The 25,033-nt window shown below is 45.7% G+C and overlaps 6 protein-coding genes across 6 annotated transcripts; 4 read left to right on the forward strand and 2 right to left on the reverse strand.

Annotated features, from left to right (window-relative positions):
• Positions 1–376: 376 nt before the first annotated feature.
• Positions 377–1,492, reverse strand: H6S33_011468 (uncharacterized protein; the record flags this gene model as incomplete). The annotated part of the gene is made up of 1 exon (XM_044842833.1): positions 377–1,492. One exon carries the CDS (start codon positions 1,490–1,492, stop codon positions 377–379), a length of 1,116 nt encoding a protein of 371 aa, XP_044696236.1.
• Positions 1,493–2,533: 1,041 nt separating this feature from the next.
• On the forward strand, positions 2,534–3,718 carry H6S33_011469 (uncharacterized protein; the record flags this gene model as incomplete). Its single annotated transcript, XM_044842834.1, has 2 exons — positions 2,534–3,317; positions 3,495–3,718. The coding sequence occupies 2 exons, from the start codon at positions 2,534–2,536 to the stop codon at positions 3,716–3,718; spliced, it is 1,008 nt and encodes a 335-aa protein (XP_044696237.1).
• An 858-nt stretch (positions 3,719–4,576) lies between these two features.
• Positions 4,577–5,179, forward strand: H6S33_011470 (uncharacterized protein; the record flags this gene model as incomplete). Its single annotated transcript, XM_044842835.1, has 3 exons — positions 4,577–4,607; positions 4,689–4,772; positions 4,854–5,179. The coding sequence occupies 3 exons, from the start codon at positions 4,577–4,579 to the stop codon at positions 5,177–5,179; spliced, it is 441 nt and encodes a 146-aa protein (XP_044696238.1).
• Positions 5,180–9,512: 4,333 nt separating this feature from the next.
• On the forward strand, positions 9,513–16,158 carry H6S33_011471 (uncharacterized protein; the record flags this gene model as incomplete). The annotated part of the gene is made up of 9 exons (XM_044842836.1): positions 9,513–9,942; positions 10,020–10,061; positions 10,120–10,635; positions 11,163–11,356; positions 11,436–11,897; positions 11,954–12,025; positions 12,111–12,200; positions 12,254–13,013; positions 13,049–16,158. 9 exons carry the CDS (start codon positions 9,513–9,515, stop codon positions 16,156–16,158), a joined length of 5,676 nt encoding a protein of 1,891 aa, XP_044696239.1.
• Positions 16,159–19,002: 2,844 nt separating this feature from the next.
• H6S33_011472 (uncharacterized protein) lies at positions 19,003–19,734 on the reverse strand (the record flags this gene model as incomplete). The annotated part of the gene is made up of 1 exon (XM_044842838.1): positions 19,003–19,734. One exon carries the CDS (start codon positions 19,732–19,734, stop codon positions 19,003–19,005), a length of 732 nt encoding a protein of 243 aa, XP_044696240.1.
• Positions 19,735–21,753: 2,019 nt separating this feature from the next.
• H6S33_011473 (uncharacterized protein) lies at positions 21,754–22,605 on the forward strand (the record flags this gene model as incomplete). Its single annotated transcript, XM_044842839.1, has 2 exons — positions 21,754–21,810; positions 21,892–22,605. The coding sequence occupies 2 exons, from the start codon at positions 21,754–21,756 to the stop codon at positions 22,603–22,605; spliced, it is 771 nt and encodes a 256-aa protein (XP_044696241.1).
• Between the last annotated feature and the right edge of the window lie 2,428 nt (positions 22,606–25,033).

The raw sequence follows: 25,033 nt of genomic DNA on the forward strand, positions 1-25,033 counted from the left end.
GGCAACTTAGATTTCTAATAAAAAGCACTTTCATGTGTTAAATGAATGACAGACGTGGTGATATCGACGGAGACTTATATGAATTAAGCTGAGAGGAAATTTTAGGAATTATGAGAAACATAGTGAGCATAAGTGAGTTGACAAATTGAGCTGATAAAGGTGATAATCCCACAATGTATATTTAATCAAAGCTAATTCTATCTGGCGAAGCAAATATTTGACGATAACTGAGAAAATAGATATCTAACGATATCTGATGAGTTGCAAATCTGACGAAATCGACAGTTAATGCGAGGAGCAGATATCTAATGATATCCGATGCAATCAACGATACCCCCATGGAACCTCAGGAAAAACGAAGCAAGAATAACAAGCCTCAAACCATCATCTTCAATACCTTCGACCAAACCTTTCCCTTCGAAGGACTATCCTTCGGGATGATAACCTCCGAGACCACCCTTCTCTCATCCTTCACCACCAGCCCGATAGGCGCCGAAATCATACTCTTAGAAATCGCCTTCTTCCTCGCCTTCATCCCTTCTTGCTTTTCCTTCCAGACTGAATCCATATCCCCCGGTCTCATACTCTTCATTCCATCATGAAAGTACGGGTTCCTATTCATACGGTCCTCATCATCACGGGTATTCTTGGTTGCGTAGGTTACCATGTCACCCCCTGGTGTAGAGCGCTTAATGTGCTCGGTCTGAAGATTGAAGCCTGGGTGTGTCGTACCAGCGAAACCATCGGCGAGGTGGTTGAGGTTTTTGCTGTAAGGGTACTGGGGGTAGCTGCCGAGAGTCTCTGAAGAAGGAAAGGGCTGTGATATTCCCCGGATAAAGGGAGCCGTGGTTGAGAACTCTATGTCGTGGAATGTAGTAAAGGAAGCCGTAAAGAGACTTACGGGTGGGGTGGTAGACGAGCTTCCGATTTCGGTGGATCTAGAGTCGGCATTCATGGATGGTGCAACGGTAGGTGTGTTCTGATGGGGAAACCTGATGGTTGACTGAGCAGTAATTGGAATTAGACGAGGAAGTTTGGTCTTTAGTTGAGCAGACGCAGGCTCAATTTTTGCTAACTCAAGAGCTTGTGCAGTCCCGAGGTATGTGCCATGATTTGTCGTGGTTGTATCCGCAAACGGTCCAATGATTCCAAATGGCATTGCTGTGGTTTGTGACGTAGCGGGAAGTCTGTTTTTTGTGCCACCAATATTAACAGTTGACTGGTATTCCCCCACGGGCTTCTGAGCAGACTTGTTGACGTTCAAAGGAGGGGGTATCGTCTTTAATCTTTCGTACATGGCACTTTGTTTGCCAGATACAGGGCTCGGCAAATATCCCAGATCCATTTCCGTTCCAGGTTTTGAGGGTTCAAGCTTCGGCTTCGGCCTTTTTTGACGAGCAGCAGTGTCAGCTTTCGATTCTTTGGCAACTCTTTCAGTTACTCTCTTCTCAGTACGGGCACGTCTCGGAGGGTACCGCTCCGCCTTTTGCATTGAAGTGATTCTTTTTATTTCAGGCGGGATGTCATTTTCATCATAGAGTGAATATAGAGAACTACACGACACTTGTCGGTGGCGTGCTAATGACTCTTTCTCGGCACCATCTGTGCACGCAGATTTCTTATGGTATGCCTGGCCTGGCATGATAACTATCGATTGTGGCGATGTGTGGTGATGTTAATCGTGGTGATAGAGGTGCGGTAATCAGAGATCGTGTATTGATATTTGGTATGCTGGGATAGATAGATGATCAATTAGATTCGAGAAGTCATGATTTGTTTTGTTCAACCTGAGATATGCAATTGGGTATTCTTGAAACTGTCTACTAACAATGTTTATTTGTTTCGGAAGAACCCCGTACTGATGAAACTTGAAATGTTTGGTTGAATATGATTTAATTTGATATATAGCGGAACGGCACCACTCGTGACCTTGAAAGATGGGGAGGGTGCGGTGAGAGAACGCTGGAAGATGAAAAGAGAGGACTAGCAGTGTAGACTAACCTATTATCTGCTTTGACGGAATTTTATCCCCTGTGAATTTTACGCTGACATCTCGTTTCTCCACCTTACTTGAGCCGCCTTGTACTGAGAAATTGACCAACTTGAGCTGGCCGCTCCTGATTTTTGGGAACCTTTTGACTTTAGGCTAGGTAACTTCTGGAAATATTTGATCTTACGCTAGGGTATGGTGAGTATCGTTTTGAGAGATGAATAGAAATATCCCCTGCAATTTAGATCAACATAGGCACTTAGCATTTGATATCTATTGAACTTGCCTATTTTATCCCTGTTCAAAATACAGTCAACTACACTCAAGTTATCTATTCATGTTGAAATATACTAGCTCTAGTTTCCCTAAAATCCTCAAACTAGATGTACACTACATGTAGTACTTCAGCGTCAGCCTTAACCCATGATAAGAGTCAGTAGAAACTTCAAACCTCTTTACAACCTCGCCTCAACATCAAGATCCATCATAAACCATCAAAAAAATCCTTTCTTTAGAATAAACCATTCTTTACTCATATTCGAGATGATCGACAGGGCTCGGGCTCCGAACTGTTCTACCCCGCCGTCAACTCCTGAGCCGGCAAGCATTACAGATTCCTACTCAGTCAGCAGAAACAGACACCGGCCTCAAACTACAAAGAATCTTAAAGCTGTTGTGCAACACAATAACACTACAGCCTATTATCAGCCTTCTTACGGTCGAAATAGACCGCAAAGAACTATCCCTCCTCCGGGGTGCACTGCTCGTTTAGAACCCAATGCCCACCATGTCAATCCAACCCCAAATCCATCAGGAAACCGAAACATTAAAAAGGCTCAAACTGAAACGCAAAACACTATCACTACGGCCTATTACCAGCCTTCTTACGGCCGTAATAGGCCAGAAAGAACAATCCCTCCACCAGTATATACCAATACCGTTGGCCCGACGTCCACCAGACAGCTACAAAAGCCAAAGCTTGCTATATCAAACGCTTCAAACACCATCACTGCTGGTGCCGATATGAGGCCACAAGTTAGAAATGCATATTATCAGCCCTCCTACGGCCGCAATAGGCCAGAAAGAACTATAATGCCGCTCACACAGGGGAATAACACCGGCAACATCGGTCCATTTTCCAGTGCGCTTCATACAGGGACGCGGCCGCCATCCAGAGATGGTCCATTATCCATACATAGTTCATCATCCAAAGATTTATCGCCGCCGGTTGAGTTTGGCCTATCGCCATATTCCACAGATGGTCCAATGCATTCAAGGGACGTCGCACCACTATCAGAAGTTGAGGAATCTCTAGAAAGTCAAATCAGTAGGTCCCTCCCAGTCCTTCAGCGGGGGTGGACTTCATTTCCACTTTCAAGAGAAGTCGATACAAAACGCCGGAGAGAAATCAGAGAGGCCCGTAAAATGGAAAAACTCAGACGAGAGCAATTATTAGCAGAAAATTTGGAATCAGCAGCTAATACCGCGATCCATGTGACTCCAGCTCCAACTTTATCTTTGATTCCCATCTCAGCTCAAGAATCGATTGCCGCTCTGACCCCAACTCCAATGTGGGCTCTAAATCAGACCCCAACTCGAGGCCGAGCTCAGGCCCTGGCTCCTGGCCTGGCTATAACTGCAGATCCGCCAGCAAAGCTGCATGCATATAAACGTGTTTTGGCTGGAGTTGTGGGCAAATTTGAATCGAAAAATACTGCAGAAAATTGATTGGTGAATAGAAATATTGTGCATAGGTCTGGTGGTGGATTGATCATGGTGTTCAGGTATTGGGCGAAGGCTACTGATTCTGGTTAGTTGTTAAGTGCTAAGCTGTTATGTTTGGATTTAGTGGTGGATTACGGGTGTATGGATTGATTCATGAAGTATGTGTGGTGAGAACAGTATTGATATGTGGCTGTTGCGGTAATTGGTGGAGAGTTTATGACATCATTTATAGTTTCCGTATAGATATCCACAACTAGGTACGCAGAGTATTAATAAACAGATCTTCCATATTCTTAAATCACGACCTGTCATTTATTAAGTTTCGAATTGTGCATCTTGAAATAACTACATCGAGCGCCCTAGTAGACCGCATTCGAATCTCAGCTACCTATTAAGAATATTGATGGAAGAAAAAGGCTTTATCTTTCCAGAGCTTGGAACTGGTGGTACGTGGGCATCGATTCTTAACGTCCCATATATCATACAGCTATTAAACCCTTTGAATTCAAGACTTTTACACCCCAGGGCTCCAATTTCAGGAGCCGTGGCCGGGTGCTAATACGGAAGGTTTTGCGTGGTTAAACGAACCTGGTATGGACGCGAACCCAGGTTCCCGTGATTCAGGCACACCGAATTCTCAGTATAGCTCTGGTTTTTTCACCTCCCCCCCCCCCCCCCCGGGGGGCCATAAACTAATGATTATATGCTGAACGAAATATATTGCATCAGTTTGGGCAGAGTGGGACGATAAAAAAAATGCCTATATGGTCGACAAAGGGCAGAGCTCATACAAAACTTCAGACGGTACTAGAAATAATTTACCCAGTACGACTTCTAGGCCTAGTGTGACTGTGGTTGGAGATGCCAGAGAGGCAGCTGAAAAGACAGGTTGGTTTGTCTAAAATATATCTTATGTGTGTTATTAATCTTATATGATTAACTGCTGACATGATATGACTTCGCATTATATTAGAGTCAAAGAAGACTGAAGCACCTTATAACTACTTGATGTTTAAAGATGCTGGAGATCTCCAGTCAGTGTTTCTTGAAGGCATAGGTTCTATTGTCTCTGGGCTAGACATAGAGAAAGAGATCGTCAGGCTAAAGCTAGGGGAACTATTTCCTCTGCGTCTGGAAGACAGACCCGGATTTGGTGACAATCTTCCCGCCTTGCCAGTTCCTCCGATAGAGCCCTTGCCAAAAATTACAGTCGACCCGAGGGAACCCACCGAAGATGAGGAGAGAAAAATGTTTAAAGCAGCCACTATGGCCAAGTATATGTATTTGTCAAGGGCTTATGTGTTCGAATATCAGAAGATGTTTCCACTAATGCATCAGCGCAACCTGGAGGACCATGGTGAAAATTATGGCTTGATGGAATGTATGGAGCTGTACAGATATGCAGTCAAGAAGTATGCGGCAAATATACCGGAGTTTCTACCGGGATTAATCAGCCCTGAGTAGATGGGGTAGCGCATACAGACATCGTAATGATATCTGTGGCTGTGGAAATTGGGATCCGCATTGAGCTTCTTGGCTATGGTCGGCTCAAGTACTGATTGATAACTGTACGGCTTCTCTTTTATAGTGACGGAGAAGGGGCCTTTTTCTTAAACAATTGGAGCTTTAGTTGTAATTTAGTTGATCAAGGAAATTAATCAAGATTTTCCGCACGCAACTTAGGTTAATTCAAGATAAATACCTCATGAGTTTGGAAAACGGGTTAATATTTATCTGGTATATACACTCTAGATAACACTCAAAAGGTCATAATCTCGAGATCAGAGGAGGGTCGATACATCATTAAAATTACAATTACAAGGATATTCACTTCAACCAATCAATCAATCCATGTTATCAAAGAGAATGATTCTTGAGACGCATGATCGAGTGATATCATATGATCCACATACAAGAGAAACGTTTCTCTGGATCAACTGATTATGAACATTCCGTTCCGGTCAACCGCTGGTATTTTAGGCTTTCTTACAGGTACTATAATTAATTAAGACCCAGCTGGATCTACAATCTACCGCCATATATACCAGCAGCCTGGATCGGAGGACGAGAGTAACTAATTCAGCTGCTAGTTCCAGTCGACGTCACACATATATATATATGTATATCTCAATGAGATTGGTATATTCGGGCATTTCTGCAACTCCTTACAAGAGGTATAAGCGGAACTTCAGGGTCTAGTATTCTGAAAGCCCCGTTTCTGACATACATGTACAAGGGGCACTAATAAACTCAACCCGCGACCCTTCAAATGGATAGAAGTAAATAGTCGAAACCCTTGGTTGGTTTAGAGCAAGGCTGGATCCTTCTGAAACCTAAAAAATTCTATCTCATTTTATCACCTCTAGTTATGTATGTGAGTAGGTTAAGTTAAGTATCACCCACTTGCGGAGGTAAGCCTCATGCTCAGGCTGTCTTTACCACCCTGTTCCTTGCTGTTTACGTCCACCTTGAAAGTTTAAGTGACATAGATTTTTATCAAATGCATATGGTAAATAATAGATTTCGCGAATCAGCTCAACCTTCATGCAAGTATCCAGATTAAGGTTTCCCCTGGCGGCGTGGGCGATTAATTGAGATTATATTACTTAGTCTCAGTCTTAGATAGTGTGGCCCGCGAGGCATTGATGCTCTATTGCGAGGCTCAAGGCATGGGTTTCACAAGATGCGTATGCTCGAGACAAGCTCCTGCTCGCCTCGAGATGCTCGAGGTTTAGGTAATCATATTAGTATTAGTGACATGTATTCAGTGGGCCCATGGGATTGATATTTCCTGGGGGAACGTTGGGGTATCCCTTAAGTTATGTATACTATGATTCCCAGAGTCCCTAGTTCATGATCAGTCTCATCCTTCGCTTAAATTGCCTATCATTATTACACTTTCAACAGTCAACTCCAACTTTCATAGGTCTAATAAAGTAATGATCTGCCTTAAGCGCAACTCGAGCGCCTCGAGGCATCACCTCTATTCGAGATAACTGTCTTTGTTCGCCTCGAGTAGCCTTGTAGGCCACACTAATTGAGATATTGATAGATCAATCTAGGCGTGTGCCTTTGGCCGCCTCATAATCACATGCTCTGCGCAGCTGCATTAGGATATGAGAACGGCTGATATATCTACCTGGTCTGACTCGTCTTCAAGTTCGAGGCCCTATTGCATTTTTCGTTTGGGCTATAATATGTATCTTCTGGATCTGTGGGTAACGTTGATCCTTGCAGAGCGCTGTCCTGGGTTCGCTCTGGCGTGTATGAGGTTCCAATAATACAAACGTTAGCCCCCAATCTCAATTCAACGAGATACATTTAAATTTGCTATCGAATGGAGGTACATGTACTACCCCTACCTAGTACCCAGAATATCTGTGGTTGGTGATATGGTTGCAATTGGACTGCGCTGGGTAAGGGCAGATAGTAGCATATACCAGAAATGTGTTGTAACTAGTGATACTTGGTATCGTCTCTGTCGAGGCTGGTGTGTATATATATATGGTTGCGCGTGGTTGAATCATGAAGGATCGAAAGCTGGTGCTGAGAGATATAGATTTAGAGTTTGTTTTACGTACAGGCGAGGGATGTGATCTTAGAGGCTACTCTAGTTGAAGAACATACATACGTATATGTGTCCATACATGCAGGTATTGCATAAAATTTAAAACTGATCAATTGTGGCTCTTTCGTATCACCCAGTATCGTTCAATTAAAGCTTAAGCCGCAAGAAAGGGAAAACAACTTTCCATGCGTGAAGATCATCTCAATTGTAAGCGCCTGTGGGAAGATAATCTTTTAAGATCTTAAAGCTAGGTCCAGAGGTCACATCAAAAAAGTCGACTAGAACTCCCGGTGCGAAGAACTACTTATGTATGTATGTTTGTATATATGAAGTATGTACCTCTGTCAATTATAATTAAGTAATTATATGCGTGTAGTTAAACAATTCATCCAATCAATTTAGTCGATCAGTTTGTCAGGCAACTTGATTTTCGGCTATCTAATCGGTGCCCTACAGAAAGAAGTCCTTGAACGAGTTCTTCGATCAAGTGCCTCTAGTATAATAACGTACATGTATGTACTCTACGTATGTAGGTACATACATGTATGATAATTGAATTTGAGGCCAGCTGTGGTCCATTATGGCTTGAGCACGTAGCTACATAGACTCTAGAATATGGAGAACATAGAAAACACTGTCAGACATACAGTCGCAACTCGCTATGCCGGATGGCCAAGATTCAGCCAATTTCGTACGGGATAGCAAATCATCCGGGACAGCAAATAAATCCTCAACAAATAAACCTAACCCTGGATTTGGTCCATTATCACCTCTGAACCATTTTTTTTGCTTCAAAAGCCCAGCTTCTAATGGTATTGAGTGCTAGCAGTACTTGATATCTGATAGAGCTTTTCTCCGCTTCAATTTTGAAGGGGGGAAAGTGTTCAAAACCTCAGAATTCGACCTTCAGTGAATGGGAAAATCTAGCTGTGTATGGACTAGTGAATCCGGGATAGCAAATATTATTTGTATGGGGACAGGGGTCAGAGAGTTGGCCAGTTTCCCATACGATACGAGAAAGCCAAAATCCGGGATAGCAAATTAATTTTGGTGAGGAATGAGAGTATCAGCAAAATCCATCCGGGATAGCAAGGATCCGACATGTTGAGTTCCGGCATATCGAGTTGCGACTGTAATCGTATACGTGTATACTGTATATACATGTATGTACATACAAGCATTTTCCGGCCTTTGGCCGGAGTAGGAACTGTTATGGCTTAAACAATATCAGTTTACCAACGCTTAAGATCACTGAAACCCCAAGATGCCCTGTGCACATATCTGATATACTATATATTTGGTTGACTCAAGGTATGTTGGAACCAATATCTACTGGCTGACTCAAACATATTTGATAGAATATCTACTAACTCCAACATATTTGATAGAATATCTACATGTACTTACTGACAAACATATTTGATAGAGAAAAAGAAAACCCCTCAAACCTGGCCAATCAAAACCTTTAAATAACACATTGCATATCGGTATATCTATATACTTATTAGATATATATGTGTACACTCATAACAGCTATATCCCTTTAACAGATAGAATTCCAGCCCAAGCGAGCGGTTATTGGGACCTTCGGTTATTGGGACCTTCGCTGTATCTAGAAATAAAGTGGAGGTGGGGCCACCCTCTCAAGCTCATGAGGCGGACGGTGATTTGGAGAACCGCCATATGCAATATATAGTGCATTGATGGCTTGAAGGCGCTGGCTATCGAGAACTCCGGTAGGTTCGCTTATTTAAGGTAGCCCCCACCTACTGAGCGCAGATCTAGAGACATTCCATAACACTCACCAATTACAGTGGTTTTTTAAACCATCCCCCAATTCAAAGTTACACTGCGTTTGAACAGTCTGTAAAAATGCGCAGCCGGCCTATATGTGAGATTACGGGATTAATGGATAGACTGATTCCGTTTCTTGCCACCCTCCAGTCCAGAAGGCGATGGTATCTATCAATATATACCGCAAACCCTATACCCTTCTTTTTTGCCCGCATCATTGGAACTCTGCTGGGAAATGCGAAGAGTCTGTACCTTTCGACCCCCTTGCGCACCCATCAAAAAATTTCTATTCAGGTAGACACCTCAAAGGTAAATGAAGCACCTAGACTCCTAAACTAGCATCGTGAACATAGGCTGGGCTCTAATATTGTTATTGTAATAGTGGAAGTCTATTCTTCACATATATATACCGTACAACGCAATATTTTAGCCACAATGGTTCTTGATCTTTCAAACCTTTCCACGAACATAATTTCAGATCTACGCCCCCTGCTCGCCCTTTTTGGGGAACAAGTGGCCAAACAATTCATGTCTGAGTCCACAGGGTTTTCCGACAACATCTTATTTGCCATGGCTCCTCTCGGAATTATAACGGCGTCTGTCGGCGCAATTCGGATTGGAGGACCGAACTGGATGAAGGCAGTCATTGGCCGCGCAAGAGAGAATAGAGCGATTGCTGAGATCGAGTTGATGAGTAGCACGAGTCATGAAGTATATGAGTTGTGGAACGGCCAGCAAATTGTCAGGATTATGGGGGCGCCGCCGATACGAGAACTCGTGTGTATTACACGTGATGGAACAGAGAAGTTATATACCCTTAAAGAAGCGAGGACTGAGGGGGGCGGTGATATTTTGAGGAAAAAAGGTGAGTTTTCAAGATTGGTATATATATATAGATGTACCTACGAATATATGTGCGTATGCTAATGTAGTAAAATTTAGCTGGCGATAAATTTCAGCGTTTCAATGGAAGGATTGGTCGTTGTAAGAGCCTTGATAAATACTGTTAATTATAGGGGTATCACTAACTCCCGTCGTTTAGCCATATCCTCATTTCTGTTACTTCTGGTTGGGCACCGCGAGAAGGCCGCCATTGCTAGCCCCGAAGACGGACAGAAACCCATATCCCCACTGAACTCTCGTAATAAACGATTTGACGAAGCCCCAAATATATCACTGAATGTTAATACCCATGTCTCCCGCTGGGAGCTACGATTTTTTGCTCTCGTAGCAACGGTATTTCAGGCATCAGTTTTAATTTACGCCCATTTCGCTGCCAATAATCAATCATTACGACTGGTATTTGGAAGACTCGGAGAATATGATGAGAGTTCATGGGCTGTACATCTTATAATGATCGGTACCGTTGGGGTAGTGATGGGTATGCTCATCTGTACATTCATCATTGAGCATTCCACCCAGGAGGAGCAATATCATGCTTGTAAACCCAATGATCGTGTTCATGTTATGTGGCTACAAAAATCAGCTGCCGTCTCCGATCAGGCCTTTGACTCTTATGCGATTTTCGGCGAAGAATCACGGCAAGTGGTTACAACCAGTAGGAGGAATCAAAAGTTCAATAGTCCAGGTCATGATATTATGTTCAGTGTATTGACTATATTGGGGGTAGTTGCGGGTCTATTGGGGTTCTTATTCAAATGATTGGCTACCGGGGGATGCATTGGACGGTCTCTATTGCGCAACTTCTGGCAATAATATTTACTACAATAATACGTGCCTGGGTCCGAAGAGGGCTTTCGGCACCCACGCACGCAATTCCATTGCCTCTAGGATACGAGATTGACTGGTTAGCAACAAGGATGGCTCAGGATCTTTCTAAACTTCGAGATCGACAATTGTGGCGAAATCATGATATGGTAGATAATCCACAAGATCCAGGGTTTGAAGGACAGGGTTCCTACTGATGGGACATTATCACGGGGGCAAGCTCATCAGGGTACGAAAAATTGTGTGACACTACGGAAAACAACGAGCATCATTCTGCAACAGATAAAACAGTTTCTTGTGGGGTTGAGATGGTTCCAACTAATAGTTCAATCGACGCCGGGACGCTAACCCCGTCAGACCAAGTTAATCATCCAAACGAACAGTCTCAACCTAGCACGGACAAAACAGTCTCTCAAATAAATGAGAACAACCGTGCTCAGATGGTGATAAATAGACGCAAGGATTTGGGAAGACTGACAAGGTGGTCTGGACCAGCGGCCGACAAAGCGACCTCTGTTGCAAAGGCCATAGAAATCGTTCTGAAAAACACTGTTTTCATCTGAAAAGAGCAAGGTTTGGAAGTGGAAGCTACACACTTTCACGTCTAAAATAGAACCGATAAGTCTTGAGATCAGACATGATGGCAAGCAGTGGAAGGTCGACGTTGCAGACATCGAAGCTGTTTTATCACTCTGGTTATTTGCCGCGGCCGAGAAAGAAAGAGCCGGAACAGTGGCTATGGATAATGAGAGGGACGATGCGTGGCTGCGGAGCGGGGAAGCCTCACGAGGGGATAGCATACGACTGTTGGGCGAGAGCAACGCCGTTAGTCGAAGAGATATGGGATGGTGGGCCGGAAGTGGAAATAACAGGATCATTGAAGTATCTTCCACTTCTGACGAGAAAGAAACAATTGAATTCAGCTCCCATCGTGTTGTGGGATATAGTGGCTACGAGCTGGTGGGAGATGAGAAAGATGAGAAAGATGAGAAAGATAACGCCGCCTTGGATGTGAGACAAGAGAAGTCCTGTAAACGCAAATATCAAATCCATGTGGTCTCAGATGATAACAATAATATGCCCGAAAATGAGGTACTACCTGCAAATCATTGTTATAAATTGATTATAAGATTTAATGGGTTCCCAAGTTATTTACCAGGCGCAAGATTTCAATTAATTCTATGAACGAAGCCGGGAAAAGACGCACCGGAATCAGCGAGGTATAAAATACCATTGATACATCTCACCTATATATAATTACATCTAATTACATACATCTAATCGCACATATGCATACATGCACAGGGCGCAAGTAGGCTACACAACCCTATGAAATCAAGCATTCGAGCGGAATATACTGGAGGAGTTAAGCAGGCTTCCACGACCAATTCCAAGGTGACTCCCCATTACGCCCAACAGCAATTAATACCTGAGCTGACCAAATAAAGTCGTATCAACACAGTCTCGCCACAATGACAAATATACCACTCGAAGGACTTTTTGCCCTTGACATATTCTCCGCGTTCATGTGGGCATACGCTCAAACTCTAGAGTTCAAGCGGATCGCCGGGGACACCACAATTCAGCAATCGGACCGCATTATTTCCAAGGGCGGTGATGTATCATGGCAATCATTCACCCTCAAGAATTCAACACTCAGTAAAATTGCCGAGAATGTGAGCAGAACTGGATTGGCAAGTGTGGAGGAAGTGTATTTGACAATCATCCCACCACTTTCAAAATTCCGTCGTCTGCCAGATACAGGTGTGGCAATTGAGTATGCAAGTCAGCAGGCAAGAACTTATGAGCTAAGCGCAGAATGGGACCGGGCTTCGCAGTGCCATCTTTGGGCATTGTCAATTTGCGAATCATTTGATCGGAATGAAGAAGCAGCAATTTACGCAATTGCATCATTAACGGAATATCTCAAGTCACTCAAGGAAGTAGCCGACATAATGGCCGAGCATAAGTACAGCCAGAAAGATATTCAATGGTTCCGCAAGAGAAGAGAATCACTCGCCAAAACACTACGAGATTTCAGCGATAGTTACACACGCCAAAAAATTCACGAGATATATATCATACAAGGGCGAATCGAAGGGAACGAAATTTGGAATTCTCAAGAAATCACAAAGATGAAGACCAACGAACCCAGCATACCATTGAAATTTAATAAGATCCACCAAGCCATTATATCTGATCCTACAAGTTCGTCCTGGGCAGATATCGATAAGGGCTTTGAGAAAATCCGGAGGAGATTCGAAAACTGCTCAAAGAGAAGGACGCGTTAGGGTGGACGCCACTTCACTACGCAGTGATGAAAGAGAACTATCGGGCTATCACTAGTTTACTTAAATGGGGTGCGGAATGGGGCATACTCAATCTAGCAGAGTGGTCACCCTTACACCTTGCTGCCGGATCGAAACCCTCACGAAACATTTTAAAAACAGTCCGGACGATCAAGTTAGACGTCAATATACAGGGTCGAGGAGGACTCACACCACTACATTTTGCGGTGCGAAGTAATAATGTTCCTATGGCAGAAGCGTTGATTGATAATGGAGCGAACATCCAAACCATCGATAATTTTCGCAGAACCTTATTGCACTGGGCAGCACATTACGGATCAATTGATGTTGCCTACGTTCTACTTCAGAAAGGCACAAACATGGACTCAGCCGATGATCTTGGAAGAACTGCTCTCCACCTCGCCGCTCTTCGTGGTCATAAAGAAATTTTGGAAGTCCTTTTGAATTCAGGTGCTGATATTGAGGCTTTGGATCGTGATGGAAAAACTCCTGTTCGAGTGACGAATCACATCACTATTCGCAACCTTCTAAAAGTTAAGGGAGCGAATATGAGCAAGAATCCCAACGAATACCGTAGTGCCCTACAAGAAGCTACAAGAGATATAAATATTGTTGGTGTCAAACAGCTTCTTGATGCAGGAGCTGATCCCAATTGCAAGTTTAGCTCTGCACTACATACAGCCATCAAGGTTGGCGAAAGAAGAATTATCGAAATGTTTCTAGAGAATAAAGCAAACATGGATTTCACCAACAAGAAGGGCGAAACAGTCACTGCGCTCAAGGTGGCTATCGACGCGGGGAACCTGGAGGTCTTTAACTTGTTGATCTCCAAGGGCGCAAATAAAAAGGATTCAAACGCTCTCAGAGCGGCAGCGGAAGCAGGATATAAGGATATCGTCGAGCTTCTCATCAAGGAAGGAGCAGACCCAAATGTTGAGGATAAGAATGGCGGCACAACTCTTCATGCAGCGGCAGAAGCAGGACAGTATGATATTATCGCATTTCTATTGCCGAAAAATATAAATTTTATGGCAAAAAACAAACACGGCGGTACCGCACTGGAGATAGCAGCTAGGTTAGGGCATTTCCAGATAATCGATCTGCTGGTTTCTAAGATGGCGGGTTCGGTGAATATCCAAAATAATTCCGGCGAAACTGCTCTGCATGTTGCAGTTCGAGGGAGTAAAGAGATAGCCGTGCAACGTCTTCTCGAGCAAGGAGCGGATATTCACATTCAGAACAAAAACGGACAGACAGCACTACATCTTTCCGCCCTGCTATCCAAAGAAAAAATAGTACGATTATTGCTCGGTCATGGAGCGGATCCGACGGTTAAGGACAAAGATGGCGAAATTGCCGCGCAGATAGCAAGAAAATCCGGTGTTAAAACGATTGAAGACATCTTGATACTTCACGAAATCAACTTCAACAAAAATCACGAGGATCTCCATATTGCAGCAAGGGCCGGGAATAAGACTGTAGTAAAAGATCTCTTAGCCAAAGGAAAGCATGTCGACTCCCGCGATACGAATGGTAAAACTGCATTGCAAACCGCATCGAGCCAAGGACATCATAAGGTTGTGAAGCAATTATTGAACGCCAATGCAAGCGTCGATCTCCAAGATAATAATGGTCTAACCGCACTACATGCGGCTTCAGAAGCCGGACATCAGCTGGTGCTAAATCTCCTTTTCGAGCACGGTGTTAGTATCGACATCAAAGACAAGGGAGATAGAACTGCACTATTTCTAGCGGCTGCTGCTGGGAAGGACCTAATTGTCCGGATGTTGGTACAGAACGGGGCAGATATCATCACTAAAGATAAAAGTGAGCATACGCCGCTCTCCATGGCAGTTGAACGATGCCATGAGGAAGTGCTAGGTGTTCTCTTAGAACGTGAAGTGGACAGAAAGTACGAAGATCATAGTACAATAACCAAACACAAACACCCCAGCATTACAGCTCTGCTATTAGATGCGGATGGTGGAAAGCTTCTAGAAAAGGCAATCCTGACTGGGAATGAAAAGATTGTTCAAATACTCCTAGACAACGGCGTCGACGCAAATGCTCCCGGGGATAAACACGGCAGTGCTCTTCAAGCTGCTCTGTTTTCTGAAGACGCCGAATGGTTGCCTTCACTAGGATTGTTAGAGCTCCTCTTCGAGCACGGGGCCGATATCAACGCCTATAGCGACGAGCATTGTAGCGCACTTCAAAGGGCTTCAGCAGAAGGCTATGTAGAAGTTGTCAAGCTACTCCTCGATAAAGGAGCGGATATCAATATCCAGGGTGGTAGAAGCCCCAACGCCCTCCTATGGGCCATATCTCGCGGGAATAAAGACGTTGTAAAACTACTCCTCGAAAGCGGTGCAGATGTCAACGCCCGAACGGAAAAATACGGAACTGCGCTTCAAGCTGCCGCCGCTACTCGAAACCTAGAGATGGCCGAATTTCTTATGGATAACGGCGCCGAAGTAGACTCGCCCGAAGACAACCAAGACAATGCGCTCCAAGTGGCTGCGTGTGATAGGGATTCCGATTTAGTGCGACTACTCCTAGACCATAGGGCGAATGTCAACGCACAGAGCGGGGAGCAAGGAAGTGCTCTAGTACAAGCGGCTCGATATGGACATTCGAAAGTTGTAAAGATGCTATTAGAGAAGGGTGCAGATGAGAGCGACTATAGAAGTGCGCTAACTCAAGATGCTGGTAACGGATCCGGAGGAGTTGTAAGCCTACTGTTAGAATGGGGTGCTGATGCGAATGCGGATGATGGGAAGGACGGGTGTGCGTTAGTACAAGCAGCGAAGAATGGGTTTATAGATGTTGTCAAGTTATTGCTGGAGAAAGGAGCGGACGCAGACACTACTCTAGTCGAAGCTACGAGGCATGGGTCACATACTAATGTTATATCGGAGCTTTTGAAGAGTGTGACCAATAAGAGCGTGATTGGTGATGCATGTAAGGCCGCAGATGAAGAGGGACACGAAGACTTGTTGGCACTATTGTTGGAATACTGGAAACCCGAGGAAAGAAACATGTAATAACATATATATACTTGCTTGATATGTATTTAATGGATGCATAAATTTCAACCCGTTGATGATAGAAGCGGTCTTCAATGCAGCTGCAGATTGAAAGGGAAGGGAAAGTATCCAATTCCATCCTAATATTCGATATTCGGCGGCATCCCCACTCACGGGGGAGATATCCAGCCTACATATCATGAAGTACTTGCGTATGTCAGTCCACCTCCAAGTACACCTAAGCTAACCCTCTCTCTCCTATCCTCACTTCTAACGTTAATCGGGATCAAGCTCTGCCAACGGTACATGTATCCACCGGACTGATGTGTTCGATTTCCGCCGCGGCACTACATTTTCTATCAATATATAGATACATTCAGTACGACATGCATGATAGAAGCTACTAAATCGCCAGAAAGCTTGACAAGGGTGGGCAGGATGAATATATACAGTGTATTATCATACATTATCCATATAGATCTATAGATCTAGAAACACTAGCAAGCATTGCAATTGACAAAAGAGCAGACGAACATGATGTATGGGTGACCCAGTGTGGTCCACAAGGACGCTCGAGGCGAGGTTTGAGAGTGTCCTCGAGGTGCCGTCCTCGCTGATCGACCTCTATCCTTGTCTAACCTCGAGGTCCGACACTACCGCCCACGAGGTGTCTCGAGGAACCTCAAGGGCGGCTCTGGGAGAGCAAAAGGCGGTATATATATATTTCAGTTATATAAAAAGCATATATCTTTGAGCAACTGCGCAATTGACTACAGTTGCCCGCCGCTATACTCTACCGAATGCCAAAAAAAGCTATAACGGACGGGTTTTGGTGATCCGAACCTGAATTTCACATAGAAAATGACACAATTTTACCTACTGTACTGAATAATCTGCTGTATCGAACGAGGATATCCAAGTTCGTTATAACGGAGGGATTGTAGTCGGATTCCGCGTTAATTGGAGATAATCCGCGCTAATTACTACATGTAATTAGGGTACAGCTCCCCTAGCCCTCAGCTCCCACCGCATACAACAACAACAACAACAACATGTTACGCGTAACCTCCAACGCCCACCCGCCAACCTCCAACCCCAGCACCCACCTCTGGTAGTCTGGCGCGAGACTACATGTAGCAATTGACCTCGTCTCGATTGGGCAGATTATAGAAATGTATAATACCGTCGTCTCTCGATACAAGGATACGGTCGGGACCGAAGATCTGTTCGGAAGAACGGGTAAAACGTATTTCGGGACCGCCGATTACTCTCCTTACAACGCGGCATCGCAAGGACAGGTAGTGCCCGCGAGACTCTCTGTCCTTGTATGTCGTCGGAACAGTATTTCAGGACCGCCGATTACTCCCCTTATAACGAGGCAAGGACAGGTAGTGTCCTCTGTCCTTGCCTCGTCCGCGTGGGCGTGGGCGGTTGCTGTTGTCCTCATGATAGAAAGCTAGATATGGTATGTTTCTAGTCAGTTGTTTCCAGACACATATCAGTGTTCAGAGACGTACACGCTGGCAGATACTAATTCAAGTTTAAAAGGAATCAATTGTCACCTCGACTTCTGCTATTCCCGATCACATATCTATTTCTATCTTTAAACCTCGGGACATCAGATCCAAACAACCCCCATTATATTAATAACTGAATAAGCCATGTCCGCTCCACCTGTCAATAATACAGCACCTCAGCTGCCAATAGTGGTGGTCCGCACTCCCGGTAACCCCAATATCCCCGGGCCAAGGGTACTAGTAATCATAGGTATATACACATAATTTTGCACAAACTTAATTACAGACCACAACTAATCCATCACACCCTTCCAGGTCCGCAAAACCACTTCCAGATCCGTTATAAGCCGGGAAGCCTAGCTCTCTTCTTTTGGAAAAGAATCAAAAAGCATTGTGCATTACCCCCTGGCAAGATGCTGCTGATATATAACGGACTTGAAATGGACAAAAAATATAGCTTCATGCCTACTTTCCCTCCTAGAGCAGAGCTTTATGTTTCACCCATTGTAACTAGGACTATTACGATCACTGTCAGCTTCCCAAGCTTAAATATTCCCAGCCTAACACTGCAGGTCAAATCGTATAGGCCTTGTCTGGAATACTTGAATCAAATTAAGCTGCACAGCCGCCAGGTATGTGCATCAAATAATCCTCTTTTGATGTCTTTCTATTCACTGATGTCAATAGTTTGACGACTTCCACTTGAGGGATGATCAACAGAGAATAATTCGAGGGCATAATAGCTTTGGTCTATTTCGGATCCAAAATCAGTCCCAACTTACATATTCCATCTAGCCGAGGGGGGGTGTTCTCGGTGATAGGGACACCCTGCCTGAGAGACCCGGGTATTGTAAGCATGGACATGTTTTGTGGAATGTAATCATATGGAGCTTGTATTGAGTTTACAAGAACGCATACCATACATGTACTCATAGTATCAATAAAAGATATTTTTTTTCTCCAAAAATAGATCCGGTGCGAGCAAGGGAGATGGGGTACATGTAGTTACATATAGTTACCTAGCTGAGATACATGTAGTCTTTATGGGGAATATTATTGCCTGGTCTATCAGCAAACCAGCATCTTACAATTAGGCGTTAAAAAACTAGCCATTCTCCTAACTCTAATACATCATATTTAAGTCTTAAATTTAGAAGGTTGATCAATTGATATTCTTAATAAATGAAGTCGATATCGATAATACTGCACGTAACTGTCACCCAACACTTGAGTCTGACATTCGAATTAACCAAATTTGCACAACGTACATCTCCACTAAAGGCAAACAAGAACTTCGACTATACAAGGTCCAAACGAGACTTCTTTTTTCCCCACAGTAGCATTGTTAATTCCCCTCAAGGACAAGATGATAGATCTCCCTCCCTCTATCGAAATGTATTTCGTCCACATGAACAGCTATTGGCACCAATCCCTGGTCTAAATATACCGCATCATTCTCCAATTCGTCTTTGCTGTCATCACTTTCATAGCCTTCACCATACTCCTCCAGCCTAATCCTGGCGTGCTCCTTGGCCGAACCTTTGCACCTGATAAAGTCCTCAAGCGGCAAATGGAACACGACCTCCTCTCTCCCAAGCTTATCAAAAGACCCCATAAACCAATACCTCCACCGGTCCATCCCAATGCTCCCCAACCCATTACCCTCACTAACAATCTGCGCAACCAAGGCCCTCCGCTCCTTCACCAGCCTCCTCAGATACGTCCTACAATTCGCCGTCCAGGCGCGCATCTTCTTCTGCATCACCATGGCCTCCTGGTAGTCGAGCACCAGGTGCTCCTGGGCCCTCTTCATCTCGGGGCTGCGCTCCACGGGGTCCAGGCTCTCGTCCTCCACGAGGACGATGGCGCGCAGCTGCTCGATCTCGTCGCAGACGGCCTCGACCTCGCCCTCGAGGATCCACCGCGCTTCGTCATGGTACTCCCAGAGCTCCCACCAGAGGCGCGAGAAGGCGTGCGCCATCGAGATGAGCTTCTTGGAGGCGGGCGGCCAGGGCGGGTTGGACTCTTTGCGGATCCGGGCGAGGGGGCTGATATGGTCGCCTTTTTTGGGTGGCATTTTTTCTTTTTTTTTTCTTTTTTTTTTTTCTTTGGAGAGAGAGAGAGAGAGAGAGAGGATATCTAGTAGTGTGGGCTGGGTTTTTTTTTCTCTCGCTCTGTTTGGTTTTATAATTTATAGTAGGAATCCTCAGGACCTCGGGGGAGCGAATTCGAAATTACCAGTCGAGAGTATATACCTGGGGGTGCGGAAGGTGGCCGGGGAATGTTCTTAATAAACTGAGATGCTCAGTTTTCAATTGGAGAAAGGAAACCAGATATTACCACATGCGCCAGCAATATATCTGTCTTTGTATCCTTTGGTGTGTGCGGTGTCTCTATCACATTGTGAAGAAGCATTAGGGTCATTGTTCATTCATGGATGGATGGTTTCGATTGGCCTCTCAATTAGTAGCTGTGTCTCACAGCATCAAAAATGTCTTTGTTCGTGACAAAGGTGTGATTTTGGCCGAAGGTTTAATCCTATGGATCAAAGAGGTTTCCAGCTTGGCCGCGGTTTGTTCTGAAGTCGACAACAGTCCGTATACGTACTCGGTCATGATATCAAAACATAACGAGCGCTTTAATCTTTACTATTGAGGATGAAGTACTACCGCATATGTAGTAAAAATATTTATTACAAAACGAGCAAGATGGCTTGGAACAGATGCTCCAACGAATTGATGAATCAGCCGGGAATCGAACCCGGGTCGGGCGCACACTATCGAAAGGATGGCAAGCGCCCGTGATACCCCTACACCACTGAATCACGTTTATGAGGCGATTACAAACATTTTAGTACTTGGAAACAGTACCATTTGAGGATGGTCCTAATGTCGCACGAGTACTTCTCCGATGCAACGGTAAAGATGGATGACAACGTGCAAGAACAAAGACTTGACTCGACGTGGGCAGTGGTATTGGGATAGATGATAGCTATATAAGTACTCAGAGTAGTAGATATCTACTTGTTCAATCCTAATATCGTTAATTAGTAAATGGTCTAGCTATCACATTATAAAATCTTCAGAAATCTATAATGATAGCTGGAAATCTGCTCTCTCCAGGAAGTTATTAATACCAACCCTCACAAAACGAAAGTTTACGGCCCCAATATACTTGTGTGCTCCGGGTTGATATTCGCATCATAATATCCCCCTTAACTTTTCTTATTATGCACCTACTATATATACGCCAATATCAAAAATTCGAGGATCTAAGTTATACCGGTACACCGAGACATGTACAGCAAACATACGGCGCGACTTACGGCGCACGTACATCACTCTAAACACAATCACCTATATGCCCTGGAATTACATAGTAGTCTCATATACCCAGTCGGGTGGGTACTTGAAGGTGGCATTCGAACAGTTCCACATGGATCTTGACATTTGATTGTACGTTATGGGAACCGGGGGTGGGGGGGGTGGGGGGTAAAGTGCGTAATTGCGTAAAGCACCGGCCGGATACATGTATGCACCTTGCTGGGTAGGCGCTAGCTGAGTGATAGCGTGTGCATAAACCCTAGCCCTGCCTATGCCTGAGCTATCGTCGGTTGACTGAGTACATGTAATTAATATCTGCACCTTTGGACTGTTTCGAACAGAATTGCAGATTGGACAAGATACCGCAGAGAATATTCCTCGAGTACTCATTGGCCAGAGAACATGCAGCCGAAAAAAAAACATCGGCCTGAACCGGCATGTGTGGCTAGTTAACTGCTGTGGAAAGCAATCACAGGCCATCACAGGCCATCACTCGTGCGTGTTTACCAACCCAAACCGCCATTGATTTCTACGGATCCGATAATGCGTATGACCGGATACTCCACTCAATTCACCGCCCACTGTCGTCCCCAGCATGCAGCGGTGTTTCATGTTATTGTTTATACTCGCGCCATGCCGTCTCGTTACCTCGGTTACGCCCGGCGAAACCCAGCATGTGGCTGTCTATCGCCGAACCTTGCCATATCTCCCCCTTTCAACGCAGCAACTCCCACGAACATACATCCTAAATCCCAATCCTCACCAACTGTACAATGTCCGCCCGCCGCCCCGCCGTCAAGGCCATTATCTTCGATGTCGGCGGAGTCTGCGTAAGCACACCTCCCTCCCCCCATGTCCCATGCTCTACCCCCCCGCGGGGGGCCGACACTACCACTAACACCCAGCTCCAGGTCCTCTCCCCCATGCTCGCCATCCGCTCCTACGAGAAGCGGCACCACATCCCCCCGGGCTACATCAACCACGCAATCGTGCAAACCTCGCCCACCGGCGCCTGGCACAAGCTCGAACGCGGCGAGATCCCGCTCGACACCAACTTCTTCCTGCACTTCACCTCCGACCTCACCAACCCCGCCATCTGGGCGCACTTCCACACCACCCGCAACCTCACGCCCGCCTCACTGGCGCCCCCGCCCATCGACGGCGAGTACCTCTTCTGGGAGATGATGAAGACGTCGCGCACCTTCGACCCCTACTTCGTCACGGCCATCCAGCGCCTCAAGGAGACGGGCCGCTACAAGCTCGCCGCGCTCACAAACGACTACCCGTTCCCCAAGGACCACCCGTACAGCGACAGCACCGAGCTGCGCTCGCTCTTCGACGTCTATGTGTCGAGCAGCGAGAGCGGAATGCGCAAGCCCGAGCGCGGCATCTACGAGCTGGTGCTGCAGAAGCTCGGGCTGAGCGCCGGCGAGGCCGTCTTCCTCGACGATATCGGCATGAACTTGAAGGCGGCCAGGGCGCTGGGGCTGCGCACGATCAGGGTGGGGCTGGACGAGACGTGGCGCGCCGTCAGGGAGCTGGAGGACATGACGGGGGAGAGGTTGCTGCCGCCGGGGGACCCGCCGATTATTGCGGCTTTGGGACAGGATCGGGCGAGGCTGTAGTTGTTGCGGTTCTGTTCTGCGCGCGCAAGGATGAGTTTTGCTTTTTGCTTTTTTTTTTTTTTTGATAGAGCCGGTGTTTTTTTTGATTGTTGTTTGGCCCTTTTTTTGTGTGTCTTATTGCGGTAATGGTTTATATATATGCATGTAGTGTAACAGCGTAGCTAGTAGAGTAGCAGCAACAGCATCAGCACGTGTAGTTGGTAGCAGCAGGAGCTATCATGATCATCGCAATATGTAGTTGTAGGATGTAGTGAAGTGAAGTGAAGGGGGAGATAAGCTTAAATGTCGACGAATTCATGCAATGGTGGTGGGTAGATACATGAGAGTATCAGACAGACATCCTCACGACGAGCAGGTAGAAGCATCGATCTACACACACAAACAACAACGCCCATCACGTCTCCCATCACGCTTCGTCACTCATCATCAGGTTGGATCCTCTCCCTCGCGCCCCTGCATGGGGCCAAATTAAGTACCGGGTGCATGTATGTACCCAGATCTGTACGTGATCACTGCTTCAATCCCCCCCCCCCCCCCCCCCAATGCACGAGGCAAGGGCTGCCAGAGCATACATAGAGTACATGTGCCCAATCCAGCATTTGCATTTCGTCTTTATTAGATACGTAGGTAGGTACATGTCGTACCTGCTCCCCAAGCCACCAACAACGAGCCAAAAAAAAAAAAAAAACTTAACAGCAGCTGCTCTACATAACAGCCAGGTAACGTGCACCCGCAAAGATTAAATGTTTGTGACGAACGGAGATTACGTCCGCTGCTGCTGCTCTTCGTACCCTACATATTTCTGTATCTCATCTCGTGCCTACCGAGGAACGGGTTAGTTGGTAATTGCAGTAATAGATTATAGAATAGTAATAAGTCAACCTAGAGTAGTGGGGGGGAGGATCGAATAGTAGAGTAAATACATAGTAAAACTGTTATGTCGATCTTTACCCCCCCCCCCCCCCCCACGAATAACAACCGTTTTTACCACCACCACGACCACCCGGCCCTCGTCTCCAGACTTTCCCACTCACCGCCTCAACACTAAACCTCCCGCGGGGGAGCCGGAGGCAATATGAGGGAACTAGGGGGGAAGGGGTGGGATGGATAAGCTATGTAGGTGCTGTACCTGACCTAACCTACCCTACCTACATGTATCTACGAACCGGCAAAGAAAAGAAAAAAAAAGAGAGCCCCCATGGGCCCATCTCGCCTCATATCTTTCCTCCCCGAAGGATGAACACTAAAAAAAAAAAAAAAAAAAAAGTGAGAAATCGGTACCTGCATACATGTCACCCCCCTTCTTTAACAAAACAGCATCACCTCCCTCTCTCTCCCCCCTGAGCGGTGAAAGATCCCCCTCCCCCCGTCTCCTTCCTCTTCCCTCTTCCCTCACCTAACTCACCTCACCTCACCACTACACCACCCACCACCCCCCCCCACGGCTCGCTAAATACAGCAACCCTTGCACAAGCTCTGAAACGCAACCCTGGGGTCGGATCTCGGTTGGTACGCTGGTTGGTGGTTGTGGTGCCTGCTGATCAGGTACCGTTCGTCCATCCATCATCCACATCCACATCCACATCCACATCCACATCCATTCCATCCACATCGATCCATATACAGTACCGGCCCGGGTGAAGTCACCTCAATGTTCGTGTTCGTTCCCTTCCCTTCCCTTCCCTTCTTCTTCTCTACTACATACTCTAGAGTCTACTGGGGTGGATAAACACGACCACCACAAGTAGTTAGACGCAACCTGTCACTCAAGTCTACCTGCATCAATTGTCCGGCGCCGCCGCTTCCCCCCCTTCCTCTAGATCTTCCCCTTGCCCTGGCTAGCTCCCGTACATAACTCCCGCAGAACAAGAGCGCCGCGCAAAAAAAAAAAAAAAAAAAAAAAAAAACGGAAAAAAAAACCACGTCGTCAGTCGGCGCCGCCGTGGTGGTGGCCAACTTACATGTACTTATGCAGGTACCAACCGGCCGGGGAAGGGGATGTATGTAGGGTAGGGGGTGCATGTAGAGTAGGCAGAAGTAAAAAAAAAAAAAAAAAAATTCGCGGAAAACGCCCCTTGTTATATTTTTTCTCTCTCTGGTTATAGCCGCCGCGCCAGCTATGTAGTACTGTGATGGTAGATGTGGGTATGATGTATGATGTATATGTAGGTCAAGGTGGATAGAGTAGAGTAGGGTTCACTACCTACATACATACATACTTGTTATCATGCACAATTGCACAACTTGCACAAAACTCCACCTTAGACTTTTCTCGTTCACTCAGTCTCCCGCCCAGTAAGTGAGGCTGCGGACTAGGTATCTGTTCCTTTTCGCGCGGCCGGCAGCTAGTACTCTAGAGTATACTACCTAGCAACTTAAGACTGGGCAGAACAATCTCACTCACTCCCCGAGCGCCCTCCTTCCTTCC

Source organism: Morchella sextelata, assembly GCF_020137385.1.
Source record: "Morchella sextelata strain SCLS chromosome Unknown scls_6, whole genome shotgun sequence".
NCBI lineage: Eukaryota > Fungi > Ascomycota > Pezizomycetes > Pezizales > Morchellaceae > Morchella > Morchella sextelata.